This window comes from Aptenodytes patagonicus, chromosome 15, assembly GCF_965638725.1.
Source record: "Aptenodytes patagonicus chromosome 15, bAptPat1.pri.cur, whole genome shotgun sequence".
NCBI classification, from domain to species: domain Eukaryota; kingdom Metazoa; phylum Chordata; class Aves; order Sphenisciformes; family Spheniscidae; genus Aptenodytes; species Aptenodytes patagonicus.
Genome location: NC_134963.1, coordinates 3,513,375 through 3,531,166, shown reverse-complemented (window position 1 = coordinate 3,531,166; position 17,792 = coordinate 3,513,375). Strand labels below are relative to the sequence as shown.

Genomic DNA, 17,792 nt, shown 5'->3' with positions numbered 1-17,792 from the left:
GACAGACACTGGAATACAATGCGATTTAATTTGTGTGTTATCCTATTTTTAATATGAAGAACAGCAAAGTAGGAAAGCCACATGGTGAAGTGTAACTAAAGAGCAGGTTCAACACAGCACCTTACTTTAAAATTTCCAAGTTTCGCTCCAGCTTAACTGATCCACTGACTTTCTACCGGTTCTTTGCAGAAAACGAGGCATGAACCATGCTGGTTTTTCTACCATCACAGAACAGGGAGCAGGGTACAGGTCAATGCCTGTACCCCCACTTCTTTGACTCTCCTATATTTACTACAGGCTCAGCAACAGGATGTCGACCCTTCAGTTTTGAATTCTTAAATATTTTGTAGACTTTAGTAGGAGTATTTCTCCCACTATTATAAATAAATAATCAGTTTGGATTTCCACATCACGTCTGGCAATGTTTTTTGGTTTTTGTTGAAAGGTAAGAGGATTTGTTACTCTGAAGCTATCTGAAAATGCTGTAGAAAACTGAAATTCTCTAGTGCTTTGTTTTTAAGACTGTTTTACTCCAGTGATTTAGCATTTAGTGTGTAAATGTATACAGAAAAAAAAAAAATTGGAAAACCAATGTGACTGCATCACGAAGAAGTAATGTATTAATTTTTGTTCTTAATTTAGGTGCCTTGCAAGATCTTGGCCATTCTCCTTCATTTTTTCTTCCTGAGTGCTTTTGCATGGATGCTGGTGGAAGGATTTCATCTTTACAGTATGGTGATCAAAGTATTTGGGTCAGAAGAGAGCAAGCACTTGTATTACTACGGAATTGGATGGGGTAAGCATTTAGTAGCTGCTTGCTTTAAGTCTGTAGGACAAGATTCTATTCAGAAGCATATGTAAAATTGTCATCTTATGATCATAGTTTGCCTTACTGAGACTAGGTCTGTTGGATAAGAAAATGCATAATTTTTCTGACTGTAATCAGACTTTAAAATGTATTGTCCCTAAACCTGATTCCACTGTAGTGAATTCCATGACCTCGCTAGGCCAGATCAGATCCTTAATTACCAAATCAATAGCAGAAGTGTGGGAGGGAGGTCTCACTGCACTGGTATGTTTGTTTTTTGGTTCTAACTCACAACGCTGGCTTATTCTATCTGTATTCTGCAATCCATACATAAAAAATTGGTGCAGTAGCACAGGAGTATCACAAGGCTTCATTAGCTGATGTTTTCTGCCTTGAAATCCTTAGATGAAAAAGGCTACACAGAACCTCAATATTATTATTAAGAATAAAAAAGTAGTCCTATGACACAGGAATCTCACAGATAACAGTTCGCAGCTTTTTATATGCAGTAACAAAAGCATAATCTGTGTGCATATTGAGGAATCGAAACTGAATATTTTGTTCCAGACTCTTCACAGCAGATGAAAGCTAGCTTGCTTTCACTGTCCTGGAAGTACAGCAAGGATGCTTGACAAACCTCCACATTTAGAAGAAGAAGAAAACCTCATACATTGAGTCAAAAGGAGAGGTGTAAAAAGATAGCAAAGGAATATCTGTATAATTACAGATAATTTAAAAATATGTTAAAACATGCATTATCTTTTCCCCCACAAATTCATTTGGAAGCTGAATGAAGACAAATTATACCAATAATACAGACCTACTGCAGTCATGACTGGAATATTTAATACCTGTTGGCACCATCCAGATCTGGGTGATAGTAATGCTGTTCACTTACATATATATATATATATAATTTTTTTTTCATCAACTGTCTACTTGTCCTTTTTTTAATAGGGCCTTTTTATTCCGTACATCATTCCTCTTTCATTTTAAAATCTCCTTCTTAGCAGTTCTGTCTAAGGGCTGTTTGATACAGTCCTCTGGTGAACTTGGTATCTACTAGATTGAGGGGACAAACTGCAGTTTGGTTAGTCAGAAGTTTTTTCTTTGCCCTCATTGTTTCCCTGTGACAGGTTCAAGAGTATCACATACATATGTCTTTATCCTGGTTGCTTTAAGATAGTTTTTTTTTCTCTTAAGGAATGGCCAATTTGCATGCCAACAGTATGCACCTTAAAGCTTCGGTTGCTACAAACATTTTAAAGCTGTTTTGCTGGGTTTTTAGTAGAGTTGTGTAAAATATTTCCATTTCTTTTTTTTTTTTTTTTTTAAAACCACTACTCAAAACAGGCTAAGTGGAGTAATTAGTCTTTTTCATGCACATAGACCCAAAAGTAAGAGAACCTAGACAGGCTGAGGGTTGAAGACATTGGAGATTTGTAGATTCTAGATTCAGTGCTAAATGTAGAGCAACATGCTGATGTTAGAAAGGTTTCTTGTGGATTTATTTAACTCATGGAATACAAATCCAAGCGGATCAAACCAAAGAAAATGTTCTCATAAGCCCTTGAGAACTCTTTCTCCTTCAGAAATATTATGTAAAAAGCCACAACAGTTAATAAAATAATAAGAACTGGCATTTAATTCACTGGGGTATTTGCTTATAGCAGATGCTTTGATTAACTCAGTTTACAATCAATCATTAATTACCTTATAAAATAAATTAATGATTTATATGTGCTGCAATGCACCTTTACGCTTTTTTCCTGGCATTTTGTGTAAGGTTTATTTATTGTAAAATGGCGGTGATCTACAAAGTGATTTAGAAGACACAAGGATAAACATGGCATCTGACTGCGATATGACTGGTACTAAATGTTGCGTTTTGCCTCATTTTATTGCAATATGAATTGCTACCACTCAATGAGTAGCAATTAGCACAATGAGTACATAGCCTATTGGTACATAACCCGATGGGATGTTAAACGTGGTTACTAAAAAGTCTCTTTAGTGGTATTTTGAGTAATGCTTTGGACGATAATCCCTCAGGCCCAACAGTAGGTATTTGTCATCAAAATAGATAAACGTAGAAAATACAGGAGGCACCAGTAGTAGAAGTTTCTATATCAGTTCTTCTAGCAATGCTCATCTTGGCAAGGATTGTGTAAGAAACCCGGTGGAAAGCTCTGTTTCTTAAATATAGCAAAGGTACTGTTGGAGGCAGATATTTTAAATATTTAAATTTTGGCAAACACGTTCCAATTATTATTCCTACAATGACTTGGAAAAAAAAAGTGTTTTCCGAAATCCAGTAAATCTACCGTGTTGCTGGGAAAGTAGTTTGTATTGCTTTATTTTTTCCGTATAGCTCAAAGTATTTATATTTGAATTAAACGTTGAATTTCCTTAACAATATCTGGCATCACATTATTGCTGCAAGTGTGTCTGAACATCACTGAAGTAGTTTAACTAGGCAACTGCATTCCAAATTGTTTATCTATTGATAAGTATCAGGGCAACCAATCTGGCTGGTATGTAACTCCGGTGCTCACTCAGTTGGTAATAGATGTTGCTGAATAATGATGTTTTTAGAGGGAAAATCCACATTGCAGCGTTCACTACTTAAATGCTTAAAAGGACACCCAGGTTTGTCAGCTCCCAGCTTTCTCTTTTGTTAGCGTATTGGCACTGAATATGAACAGAAATGTTTAATTAGAGATCAAGCGTCAGAGCTGCCTTCAGCAGCAGCAGTCTGTGCTCATGTTCTACGGGGTGGAGTTTGGGCTGTTCCTTCATGAACTTGATGAAAGTACAATAGAGAGAAGTTATTCTCTCTATTATTTATCTATTTATTTATTCTATAAATAGAATATTTATATATATTCCATAAAATTCCCACATCTAAATAGAAGTCTTGCAAGGCTGGGGAAAGAGGCTAAAAAGGTTTTGTCCTAAAATTATTTTGTTTGGCTCTTAAAATGAGGGTAAGTTTCTACATGAAAACTTATGGGACTTAGGGACATGGTTTAGTGGGCATGGTGGTGTTGGGTTGACGGTTGGACTCAATGATCTTAGAGGTCTTTTCCAACCTCAATGATTCTATGATTCTATGATTCTACATTTTCCAGTTTCTAATAAAAATGGCCATTTTTTTACACTTTGGCTTAGCTATTTATTATACTGACCAAAGATGGTTGAAAGAAGTTGAAGACAAGGATGTCTCATCTCATGTTAGTCAAAACAGATAGTTCACTTCTTCATTCTTTGTTTTTAATTGAAGTGTGAATGCTTTTGACTTTTGCAAACTCATAGTTGCTGGAATAATGACAAACCCCAGTCCTGAATTTAAAAACCCAGACCCATCATTCTTATTTAAGCAGAAAAACTGGGCTAGGTACCTGTCTAAAAGTTTGCAAAGTCTATATTAATGACAAATTGAAACTTGAGGCAATGAGAGGGGATGGGGACAAGGAACTCCACACTGGGTATCACTGATCTCCTGACATCCATTGAGATTTCTGAGAGAGATTACTCCTGTAAAAGGAATCCGAGAGTAATCAGAGAGGCAGGATACCGAATGTGCAGAGCTGATTGAAGTTCCTGTGCATTATCTTTAGTCCCAAGGGTGCTAAAATTACCTCAAAGACTGCAGTTGTCAGGAATTCAAAAGAAGAGCAATATGAGGAAGGTGACAATATCCTACCTTTAAAACTACCTTGAGATTGATTGGGGAAAAAAAATACTTTGTTGCCTTGGTGATTCAGCATAACACACACAGATTATTGTAGCAAAACTTTTCCCACCCACCCATTTGTAGGACACTGATGATACAGTTTATGGTACTGGAGATTTTGCTGTGGTACTTTGGCCTTAACTTGTTTTCCTACTTCAGACAATTTCCTTTTCTTTAGAGACTGCCTTAGAATGAAGATTTTGTTCTGAGCTGTCAAAAGGCCTAAATGTCTTTATTTGCTGTTGCTTGATGTAGTCCCAGACTTCTGCACAGATACGGTGTAACACAGCAGAAGAAAAAGAAGATCATAGAAAATTAACTTCTACAAAACACATGGGAGAATATACGTTTCCCCATCAAGTAAAGTACATCTTTTCAGTATTGGAAGGAAATATACTTTCATTTGTGTCTAATGCTTCATCTTTCTCAATAAATTACATATTTAGCCTTTTAGAATTAATGTCCTAAAATTGCTTCGAATTGTCTGCCACAGAGTTTCTATAGCCTGTCTGGTTTTTTGCTATGTATAGAAGACACAGAAGCTTTCAAAATACAGCATACAGGTTTACAGGCATTTTCCGTTTTATTTATCATTAGCGCCTCAGAAACATAAAGCAACTGGATTAGATGTGAAGTTTAATGCTGAAGAAGAGGACCTAGCTGACATTCATTTTAGACTTCACTCTAGTGACTGTATTTGGGCTGAATTCGGGGACAGTTTTGTCTGAGCAAGGATTGTGTTATTTGGCTTCCTGTGCCAGGTATTAAGAATTTATGCCTGCTCTGCAGGCTGTGTTTTGATTCCGAGTTTGGGAGGTAGCTTTAAATTAGCTGGCTTGGGGACCCGGAGGACTCGAGCTGCAGCAGCGCACGGCTCCGTGTGGGTGGATTTTCCCCGTTTGAATGTGATGCTGTATTGCTCTAGGACTACAGAGAGACAGATGACGCCAGCGCCATAGATCAGCTGCCAGAAAGGTGTGCTAGAACATTTTCATCTGACCCTGTGCTCTGGAAAGCACGGTCTATTGCGTCATAAATTTGGCAATTTGGAGTAGGGTTGGTGAGCATATTTGTAGCATCTGCTAACGGAGAAAACATTCAGATACAGTAAAACCATAGCCATAATTCTTTCATGGATGATAACCAGTGCCAGCACAGCATTAACATTACCTATTATGGGTGTAGACTAAACTTCACAGCTCTTATGTAATTATTATTGACAAAAGATTAAGCAAACACACTTACTTTTGTATATAATATATAATCCATATGAATTCTTTAGTCCAGATCAAATCTTATGATCCCCTTAGGCTAAATATATTTTTTTTCAACCTTTATGGAATTTATTGAATGGTTGTTTCTTAAAGGAAAAATACTCCAATTTCACTGTAACAAAACCTTGATTCTGCCTCCGTTGCCATTATCCATTTAATATCTTGTTAATGCAAAGAAAGGGCAAACACTGCACTATAGGCTGCAGACCATTTTATTCTCACTGACTTAACAGCTCTTTTTATGCAGATGACTGCTCTATGTTTCATCTGCGTAAGTTTTATTATCTTCCAAAGGAACTCTGTATTTAATTTTCTTCTTCACTGCCATTTAAAATTGATAAAGAGTCATGCTAAATCCTTTGAATATCCAGCATTTGACTTGGAAAAAAAAGGCAGACTAGAAGTATAAAGGAGAGTTAGCTGGGCACAGGTATTTTTGCTTCTGTGACAAAGTCCCTGCCGTGGGAAGACAACCTGCATCGGCAGACAAACAGTGCCAATCAACAGTGTCTACTCAGCAGCCAACAATGTGATCGGGAGCGTGTGGAAATACCTGTGGGACCTTTAGTCCAGGTAGCTCATATACCCGTGGCAGTCCAAGTTTCAGCAGATAGGTTTATGTCTGTGCTTAATTGCTCTGTTGAATATAATTATTCTTGATTCTGTTCAAATGTGTGAAGGAATTTCCTTTCTTAAATAGACAAATGTGATAGTAAACTAAAATCTTGCCTTTGCTTAGATCTTATGCAAATATTACTTCTAAGGGGTTATCCCTGACTTGGACAAGCATGGGAAAGCTGAATCAAGTTCATGGGATATTAAACTCCATCCCGCAGAATGGATTTCAAAGTCTAAGACCTAAACAATGCCCGTAGATGCTGCTTCTTAACTTCTGAGTATCCTTCTTATTTATAAATACAAGGTGCTTCTAGCCACAATCATTAAAGAACGAAAATACTTCTTCCAAAAATTATAGTTCTGCCAGTACAGGAAAACTTTACAGAATTTTGTGAGCATGATGTTGGTAAGATTAAGCAGAAATTGCTTGTCAGAGAATTTTGTAAAAGCCTCGTGCGTAAAACCTGAAGAATTCAAAAGAAAATGGAAACTTTAGTCTGTCATGTATGATACTCTGTCTGGGACCTGGTTATTAAATTCCGTAAGATGACAAAAGCCCGAATCTTCACATTTTATTAAAATCATACAGAAACTAACCAACAATCATTTATTATTTAAAGGGATGAGGTTTTACTATATTCAGAACTGTTGGCAAGAGAAACCTTGCTTCCTCCCCAGCTCCTGACCCGGCAAGCTGTGCTAAAGTGGCACAGCAGGGTACCGCAGTGCTGAGGGCCAGAGACACGCAGCTCCCCCCGACAGCAGGACCGTAACCCTCTGCCTTTGTACAACTCCTGTGTAGTCCCCTAAAGCACTCCTCCACCTCCCAGGACCCAGCAGACTGGAACTGTCAAAACCCGTCTGGAAACATAGTCTACTTTAAACACAGAAATCTTGTGGAGCTGTTACATATTTATGTTAAAATAAATCTTGGTTGGGCATCTGAGTGGGATCTTAATTTGCTTCTGTCTCTTCATAACTGTCTCTCGCTGTCGTGTGTGGTGCTCTAATAACTGAATGTCACCATTTCTGTCCTCTCGCCTGCTAGTCATGCACCCCCGTGAGAAACTCTACTTTGTTTTCCAGATTGTTTTGAACTCTTGAACAAGGTGCACTTACTTGGGGGAAAGTGGTTAGAATAAGCCTGATATTGTTCCGCAGGATATCACTGCTTGAATAGCAAGAGACAGTAATTATATAAACAAAAACCAGGCTGAAAAAGGATTATGATTCTCAATGAAATGAGCACTAATTCAGTTTAACTGTTGAACCAGCACTTTATTGAAAAGACATTTTGTTGGTCTGACGTTAATTGATTAAAACATGGTATTACACAGCTGCAGGAGGATGTCGAGTTAGACTTAATTCTAAAATTACTCTGAGCCGTTCTGTTGTCCATATGAAATTTAGCTGAACTTGCAGGGTTTACTGGAGGATGTACTTTTGTTACTGATGTTGCCACCGACTTTGCCTTTTTGCAGGCTGCCCACTGGTGATTTGTGTAATTTCTACAACATCGTCCCTAGACAGCTATGGAGAAAGTGGCAAGTGAGTATGAAAATGTCTTCACTCCAGGTGCAATCAGGATGGGGAGAAAAACTCGCAGATCTGTTAACCGGGACGTAGTTCTGGAAGGTTCTGCTGAGGAGTAGGGGAGGTAGCCTGCAAAAGCACGACTGTTGTATAGGCATATTCTTAGACCTGGAAGCCACAGGTTTGCTTTTCACTGCTGAGATGATGCACAAAAAGCTCCTGAGATGTTTTGCCTGTTTGTCCCTTTTGCTGCAGAGGCATAAGGCCTCCTACAGTGAGCTCCCTGCTTACCCCACACGCGGGATGAAACACTTCTAACAAGATGAGAATAATCTTTGATTAGAGATATTTAATCTTTTGACGAAAACTGCAGTTAAACATCTGAAGATCTAGAATGGATATTGTTAAAAATTTTGAAAGTTAATTTCCTTTCTAATTAAGAAAAAGAAAAGCAAATTTATCTGAAAAAACACTGTAGGATTCAATCCTACCATAACGTAAGCACAAGATTTGGAGGAAGGGTTATTTTTCGTGTGCGGCAAACTAGCTTGTATCGTCACTGCTGTAAGAAGGACACGTGAAGCTGACAGCATGTTTCCCAGCCTCTTCCTCGCCACCAGCCCAGGCAAGGCAGGGAGGGCTTCGATTTGTCTCTTGCTACAATGGCAGTGCTCACAGCACTGAAGTGAGTGCCTGTGATCCAGGATACAAGAACAACAAATAGCAAATAAAACCTTTCCTTTCTTCCCGTCTTTCCGCCCCTAATGCTATTTGAAGGCGCGCTGGGGCAGATAGCTGTCACTGACTCTCCGCAAGATACAAATCAAAATGAGATCCTGACTCAGATTCCCCAAGTGCGAGGGGAAAAGGAGCTTCTTATTGATGCTCTATCGTGTCTCTTGCTTTTAAAATTCATCAGTCTTTTTGCACTCTCTTTTAGTCTCTTTTTTAATTAAGAACATTACTAATTAAATGACCGTGTGTTTCATCTAAAATTGTTCTGATTTTTCTCTGCAGCTGCTGGCTTTCACTAGAGAATGGAGCAATCTGGGCTTTTGTGGCACCGGCGTTGTTTGTAATTCTGGTAGGTAAACTCGCGTCTGCTGCTGTTTTCTTGTTGCACGCCTGTGTCAGCCACACAGCAGAACTAGCTGGAGGTCTGATGTCAGTCCTTGTGCCAGGCCAGTGAAACTGATGGAACGACAGAGATGAATGATCCAGAATTATTTTTTTCCTCCTCCGATTTTTGTGTTTTACACGGTCGTGTATTAGTTTATGCATATTAATTCTCACACTATTAATTTCACTCTTCCAAGACAAAAATACAACCTAAAATAATGGGACAGCCCTCTTCTGAAACAGCCCTACTGGGGCCATGAATAACTGTGTAGAACTGAGTAATCTTGGGAGTTTTAATAATTCTCAGAAAGATCCCCCAAAAGAACCAACTCTGTGGTTTGTGTTTCATATACGCCAGTAAAAGTTGAAAGGCTGATTCCACCCCACTGGTATTTGAAGCTTTTGCTTGTAGAGAGCTCACTTTTCCCAGTAAAGCTGAGTGCCCTCAGTGAAGATGATCATCGGCAGAGTTTGCAAGCAGTCAGCAGCTAGCAGGAATGGGTTAAAACATCGGCACGAGCTGTCACCCTTTGGGTGAGTTCTGGGGAAGGTCACAAGCTGCACCTGCCTTCTTACAGGGATTAGGAATTTGTGCTCTTTCTCTGGTTTTGGAATTCGATGTCAGGCGCGGCAGTTTGTCCGGCTGATCGAGGCAGGGCTGTTAAGGCAAGTTTGCCGGGGTTCAGGTGGCTGCCGCAGACACCTCTGCCAGCTATAATGAACATCACCTTTCCAGGGGAGAGTGCAGGTTCACGGCTTTGATGCTGATATATTAATGATCTGCAGCAGTTTAATTATGCCCACACATTAAATTACAGTGAGTTGTAGTTTAATCACTGTGATTACTTAAGGAGTCCGGGGTTTTTGCAGGGATTAAGTGGAAGATTATTCCTCTTCAACACTGTTTCCAATACTTTAATTGATCAGGTTATCTATGATTTTTGCTGCAGGTTATAATGTCAGAGTGACAATATGAACATGGAATATTCATTCACTGATTAGTGAAGTCAGGTTGTCTTTAAAGCTTTACTTAGATTTTAAAGGCATGAGCCCAAATCTAGACCAGAGTCTGCCTGCTGTGGTGTTTAAGGAGGGTCAGGTAAAATAAGATCCTGGCTCCTTGCATGGAGGAGCACCAAAAGGAGCCACTGACTGTACCTTGTACTTCCCTAAGAAAGCTAGGATTTCCATGGAAAGCACAAAGAAACTTCCCCAAATGTCATCACACAGAAAAAATCCACAAATCCTGCTCACAAGCCGAAGGAAGGAAGGAGAGCTATACATATAGAACTGGTGTTCACCATTGCATATCTCTATAACTGTCATGGCTCTATAACTATTTGGCAAGCAGAAGGTGGCTCCTTGGCTGACTTTTTCCATCACAGGCAATTTTACACTGCAGCTGAGTGGACATCCTAACATTTGCCTGGGAGACGGTGAAATCGGCACCTTTTATAGGCAGCCCAGCCCAGCCTAATCCAGCATCTTCCACCCAAGATACAGCCACTGAAAAGCTAGGCTATATAAACATATATTATGAAAACAATGAAAATAGTTGCTATATTATGTGGCAGAAATTGCCTCATGTTAGCATTTTAATCAAATTATTAATGACAACACTGGAAAGTCCCTGTGCAGGAAGGGCAGAATTTCTTTTACCTAAGTAAAAGCATATACCTGTAAATAAGAAATGTTGATCACTGGATTAGAGCTGGCTAAACAGCTCTGGTCTTTGTTCCAACAAACTTAATTTCTTGTTGGCCTGTACCTTAGACCTTCTGTATGTGAGTTTATATTTAAAGATATGTAGATATTGATGATTGGAGAGCAATTAAAATAATCTAATACTTAAATGTCTCCTCCCCACATTAGCACTTGCTTTCTGGCCATTGTTCAGCAGCAAAGGAGGAAATGAGACGCAACCAGTAAACTCAAATCTTTCCCAGCTGCTGTCCAAAGATGATATTAATCAAAACAGGCCAGATAGTGAAGCGCTTACTCACCTGAGTGAGCACAGCCTTCAACAATTTGCATGTGTAGCTGCTTGCCAGGGAAAGTAAGGGTTTAACTGTCTGGCTCTCGCTTATGATATATAATATTTGTGCAGCTCAAGTTATATTCTTGTAGGGATATAAATATTTTGAGAAAGAGAAAAAATGAGCTCACAAGCTTGATCCACGTAGAGCAATTTGTTAAATAGTCTAAACCCAGCTCTGCCCAAAATAGCAGCAAGCTAGCTGATGAATTATTCTCTCTGGGCATTGAATATGCTAGCTGAAAAATGTGTTAGTGCCTATAGGGAAATAACAAGGCTAAACACTGTTTTGTGTGTGCATGTGTGCCTGTGCTCTTTAAATAACGAATTAACCACTAGTTGCATGAACTAGTGTTTAGCTCTGAAAATACGTCTCAAAAAGCAGTTTTTGACTACTTCCATCCGCAGGTTCTCTGTGCCAAGAAAAAGGATTATGCTGTGAAGAAAACAGGGAGACTGCTCTTTTCAACTCCCACTCTCTGGAGGCTAGGCAGACACAGTCCACTTTTGTCCTGCCACAGCCTCACAGGCAATATAGACATCACGGAGCCTTAAAACAGAAAAAAGTGGTGGGAGCCATGACTGGGAAAAAGTACTCACACATACTTTTCTAGGGAGTAATTCACAGAACCCCTCAGCCCTATGTGGATTCCCATACCCAAAGTGCTCTTTCCTTGGGGTTTGAGTCAAGGCATGAGATGAAAGAAATGGTTCCTTCTACGTGTAGGTCTTTTGGCTCCTACCTGCATCTTAAGGTTTAAAGATCGCTCTCCTCCACCCCCCAAACCACAACGCTCAAGCCTCTACAGCATCCTCTTAAGGCAGCTTCGCGAAAAAATCGTTGCAATTAATTTGAAAACCAAACTAATCACAGCCAAAGTGGGCCTGGGACATGTTTTCAAAGGAAAAAAAAAAAAAACTTAACAAAGCACCTGAATTTTTGGAACAAGACATTAAAACTTCTGGCACAAGGCTTTGTTTGTTATCAGCCATCTGCTGCCTTGGTGTGTTTCCATAGATATGGCAGAATTAAGGAAATTCTGCGGAAAGCATCTGTGTACACAGAGCAGTGGGCGTGTTGCAGACAGTGAACAATCCATTGCGGGGGGAGATATTGGCCTGTAGTGGCAAGTCCTTTCTATTGTTTTCCCTGTAAGTAGTTATTTTCCTGGTGGTTTTTTACAGGTCTTTCTGATAAACAGCATTTTTATGGAGCTAAGTGTTTTTCATTAGCATATTGCTAACAGTTCTGTTCTGTGGGGACGTCAGCTTTGTAACTGGTGTCTTCAGATGGCACTGCCTGGAACTTGGGTCCCAGGCTGAGATTGCAGTCACAGTTTTCAGTTGGTACTCGCTTATGAATATTCTACATATAAAAAAATATTCTCTCCCTTATACCTGCTGATCATACATGATTTAGTTCTGTTGCCTTATGGTATTTATTCATACCTTTACGTACCAGTGCAGAATTAGGATCATTTTCGTATGTTGAATAGTGTCTTACTCTGCAGGTAGGTCCCCTGGTTGAAAAGTGACAATTCTTGTTCCCTGTTAGACATCATTCATCATGGGAAAAGGTGACAGAATTGGACCCAAAGCGTTTAAAGGCCCTGAAACAGTAGGATTCCTCAGAGTCATTGAAATCAAGTACATACTTAAGTGCTGTGGTGGATTAGAGCACAAATGAACAGACCACAGCGGCTAAGCTTCTCATTTTTTCTTATTAACACTCGGTTATGAGCACTTTTACTATTTTAAAATTAAATTCCTTCATTATTTTAAAATTACATTTCTTCTTACTTAACCAACAGGAAAGCATGCAACATTTTTTTGAACAATGGGACAGATTGTAAGAAATTAAAAATTAAGGATTAATATTAGGAAAGAGTAGAAGTCAGGGATCTGTTACACCTTTTATTTATTATTTATTTTCTTGCGTATTTCCTTTCCAACCGCAAAATTTTGCTCTGATATTCAGACTGGTGTGATACTACATGCATTAATATGAAGTCACGTACACAGAAGGCTAAAGTAACTCAATTTATTCTATTCCATCTGTAGTTGCTCTGGGATAGCTAAGAGTGGAATCAGGCTTTCCAAAATCATCCTCCCAGATTTCGACATCGATCTAATTTAATCGACTAGCTGTGTTTGGAAATGCATCATAGCCAGTAATGATTTCTGATGTGACCTAGCAATGGGCTGCAACTGCAACAACTTGCAGCGTTGGTGTGCTACTAATGATGTCATGATAAGGATCAAATTAACTCGCACCGTGAGAGAGTATGTTAAACCTCAGATTGGAAGAGTCAGCTATTAACTCCCTGTACCGTTGCCCAAAACTGAAGTGGAGCCTAAAATAGTTTGTGGTTTTAGAGGAAGGCTGGTCAATGGATTTAATTAAGGCAATATGTTTTATCCATTTTTTTTTTTTTTTAGTTCCTCTGTGCTGCCAAGCCTTTTCTTGGCTAGGATGCAACACACCACATCAGAGGGTTTTACACATGGGATTTGTGCACTGCACTAAAGAAGAAACAAAAATCTCATGAGACTTGGAGGAAATCTAGGTGAAGCCCCTGCAAAAAAACCTAAGTGAGGGAAAGAATTTGTCTCACTGTATCGGGTCTGACAAACTTTTGATGAGAAAAGTTATTGAAAGAGGTCATTTTTACTCATTTAACTCTCTTCCTGATCTGACAATTTTTAGTCAGATGAAGTTGTCACTAGAGTGAGCCAGAGCTCCCTGATGTCATTGGGATCTTTCCATGGGCTCCGGTGGGCTTTGGATCAAGCCTACAATAATGGGAACTGGCAGCTCCTGCTGATTTTGCAGAGACTTGCGAGTGCCTGGGGTTGGACAAGCTGCCTTGAAAGGAGTCCTGTGAGTTAGGAAACAAGCGCTAATGTTATTAGTTACATTTTTTTGAAAAGTAGAGCGTGGCCAGTACCTGCAAGCAAAAATATTCTAAGTTCCTTTGTAATTTTAAGGCAAAATAACTGCAACTGTCAGGTAACCTGGCCTCTCAGAAAAGTAAAAAATAGGAACTGTGTACAGTTCCCTTATCTAAATGTTTATTCTCCTGGTTTGAACATTCTGATATAGGTTAAAGCATAACGAGTGTTTCACCAACTAAGCATTCTCCTATTCAAATCATTGGCAAAGTATTTATGTCAGGTGCCAAAAAAATCACTGGAGGAACAATTCAGTGGCTGTATTTTGGTTTCCCATTATAAGGGCAGTGGAAATACCTCCATGCTTTACTTACTGAAATATTAGCAAAGGAAGATATTTGTAGCTAATCTGTTTATTTAGGCTGGATGAGATTACTCTAATTTCTCAAATACCCAAACAAAAATTTTCAAGTGGTTCAGGAAATTTAAATATAGAACTTTGGGACTTGAGTGTAATGGTTCGTTGCTATTTTTACAAGTACCTTGGTTTTTATCAGCGGTGAGATCACAGTGTTTCCTTCTCATCTTTTAAATATATTACTAATGAGCCCTGGAAAGGATATAGTCACGCCAGCTGCACAAGAGGAGAAGCTCAAGGCCTTTTTAAATTTTCACTTTAGGCCATCCAAAATACCTAGGAAATTAATTTCAATTTAATTTCTTTTATATAAAGAAATTACAATTCAGCTAGAAATGCTGGACAGTTTGTGCTTTAGAAAACCGTCTAATTTGTCTCCTTTGAGACTATCTTGCTTGTGCTGTTTTCATGACCAGATCTTAGGGTTCTTGTCCAGTTTGAGTGAGAGTTTGCAAGATTCTGAGAATTCATTTGGTGGTGCTTATAATTCATAACTTTCATTGACTTTTGTAAGATGCAGGAAATTCACAATTTGAAGAATGAGGTTTCATCTTTTTTTTTTTTTACTTCATAGGATTTTTTTGGCGAGTATTTGAATATACATTGTTTAGGCATAATCTGCATATTTTTAAAAATGCTATGCAGAAAGCAAAATCTAGAAAAAGAATTAGGAATGGAAGAAAGCATTAAGGTTAAGCGCTTGTGAGGCTGGCAGGAGTGTGCTGTTGTCTGCAGTCATGAGGAAAAGGGATCATGGAGCAACGGTGCCAGGATGAACTTGAACTGTCAGTGAGACATCCTCAAGTGTCAAAAGGGGAGACTGGTATTTTGGATGAAAGACTAAAAAAGGCTGCTGAAAGATAATGTGTCAGGAAAGAAGTTAAGGGTACAGAGAGGCATTTTGTGTGCAATTCCCATGAAAAGCTGGAGTAATGATGATGATCATTTGGTGGACATGCAGCAGAAAATTGGAGAGTTTGGAGGAAAAAGAGAAGAGAGAAAGAGAAGAGAAAGTGTAACTTGTTCACGTTCATCTATTGCTGCTTCAGTCAACATGCATATGTAGCATGTAAGTGGGTTTCTCAAAAATGCTCGTTACCACCTTAAAGAATTTATAAAAGATATTTACAAAATATGATTTAGTGGGAATAGGGAAAATGATCCCAAGACCATTGAATTTCACCTCTTATTCATCTCTGTAAAGCTGATTGAACAAGAAGTACACTTGTAATTGAAAAGCTCTCAGGTTCCACAGGGTATTCTTTGGACGGGCTAAAAAGCCGCGGCAGAAATGAACTACCAGAGCTATGCTCCTACTTTACACCAGGTGATGATCTGCCCTTAGAAATCTAAAATGAAAAGAGTGGTCAGAAGATTTGAAAAATACCAAGGAAATCATTATCTTCAAACATAAACATCTTTTAATTCACCCTCTCATCCTCAGAATTAGAATACTTTATGTCAAAATAGAGTATGGTTATTGAGTTTTAACTGAGTAACAGCACTATTTTGAAGTCTTCTCTTTCTTCTTGTTCTGTAGTTCAGGATAGTTTTGTTCTACCCTTGTTCTTAACTTGATGCTAAATATCAGCTTTGTAGCTGATGTGTAACTTTGGACGGGAAGGGGGAAATACGTCTTTCATCTCCACATTCTCTCCTCTCTTTTTTTTTTTTTCTTTAAACCCAAGGTCTTTGCACAGCAAGACAGTCTGCCACATTTCCTTTAAGTGATAAAGATTTCCTTCTTTCTTCACCTGTGACTCCAGAGCAAACTCTCTTTTGTTAGATGTTTTCAGTGTTAGTCTTTTCAAGATTTCCTACTTTTCTGGTAGGAGTTCTTTTCTTTTTATTGATGTTTCTGTTGAGCCTGACATCAAAAAGAGCAGGGCTTTTGAAGAGCAGAGTTCAGGCTTAATATATTTTCCTCATTGCTGTTTTAAAATAATCTTGTGCTTAAATTGCAAGCAGACGTTGGTAAGAAACAGGAGTTGTACACTGTGAAGTCTAGCAAGAAAGGTGCTTTCTGAAGTCTATGCACATGCAAGCACAAAACCAAAGAGCATGCAGACACATGCCCCTGTTCACTGAGGTTCTTGTCTAATTTGTCAGCTGGTAGGAGATTATGAGGGTATTTATTTGTACAGTGGCGATCCTGAGCACTTCTTTAGCTTTGAAGCAATGTATCAGTCCAGCCTTAGCCTAAACAGACAAGGACTGTTCCTGAAGGAAAGAAAGCACAAGCAAGAAGTACCCACTGTGGGGAGAGGGAAATCCATTGAGAAGGGTCAGACTGTACCAGTCCAAAATTGGAAACCTCTTTTGCCAAATGAATGCAACACGCAAAGTCCCTATTTTCTGTTGTATTTGTACAATACGCTCCTAGGGCAGTTTGCACCTCTGACACAGTCAGCACTTACTTTCCTGACCGAGTCTTGTTCCTTCTTCTTCTTCAGGTCAATATCGGTATTCTCATTGCTGTCACAAGAGTTATCTCAAGAATCAGTGCAGACAACTATAAGGTCCACGGAGATGCCAATGCCTTCAAGTAAGTTTTTCTCAGTCAAATGATACTATAACAAGTTAATAATCTCACACTAGCGATGTTATACCATGGAGACATGATATCATGCTTCTCCCAGAGCACTGATATCATTCCTCTTTAGTAAAAAGCAAATAAAGTTAAAGGTAGCACATCATTCTCTAGAATGCAGGCAGTTCACCTATATTTTATGAAAGCCTAGTGCTGCCACAGGATGAAACCTGTGGTTCAGAATGAGCTAAAGTGTTTTCCTGCTTATTACGGTCTCCAGCATTTGCTGATTCATGATTTTTCCCTTTTATTAATGGAGATTTTCCTCTTCCTGCTATATTCAAAGATAAATCTCACAGAACATCATTAATCTGTACTAGGGTATTGCAACTATCCTGCTCCTTCAGAGGATAAACCTTGTTTCTATCCCCAGTTCAGCATAATATTTAGGCATATGCTTATCTTTAAGACTCTCTTGATACTGCAAAGCACACAGACTTATGCTGGACTTAAATGTGTGCTTAAATTCAAGCATGTCTTTATATCAAGGTGCCTTGAGCCTCTTGGGATGGTGGCCTCTCTGAGAGCGTATCGTCTTTAAAATACTGCGCTAGCAAGGCTAGAAATGTAAGGTAGACACATTGCTATATCTGAATACACAAGGACAAATTCTGATTTCTAAAATCTATAGGATTACATATGGGTAGCTAAGAAGATAATTTAATATACTGAGTTTAAAGTAAGATGCTGAATATTCCCTTTTGTATTTTGTATCTCCTAAAGATGCTTTAGTCCAAATATAAAAAGGACACTGTATATAAACTCAAGA

The 17,792-nt window shown here is 38.8% G+C and overlaps 1 protein-coding gene across 2 annotated transcripts in view; it reads left to right on the top strand.

The window, feature by feature from the left end:
• Positions 1-17,792, top strand: part of ADGRD1 (adhesion G protein-coupled receptor D1) — a 161,296-nt gene that overhangs the window by 114,930 nt on the left and 28,574 nt on the right. For both annotated transcript variants that reach the window (XM_076352987.1, XM_076352984.1), the window contains 4 exons: positions 643-796; positions 7,918-7,984; positions 8,987-9,053; positions 16,887-16,978. In XM_076352987.1, the coding sequence (XP_076209102.1) occupies positions 643-796; positions 7,918-7,984; positions 8,987-9,053; positions 16,887-16,978 (380 nt within the window). The remainder of the gene's footprint in view (positions 1-642; positions 797-7,917; positions 7,985-8,986; positions 9,054-16,886; positions 16,979-17,792) is intronic.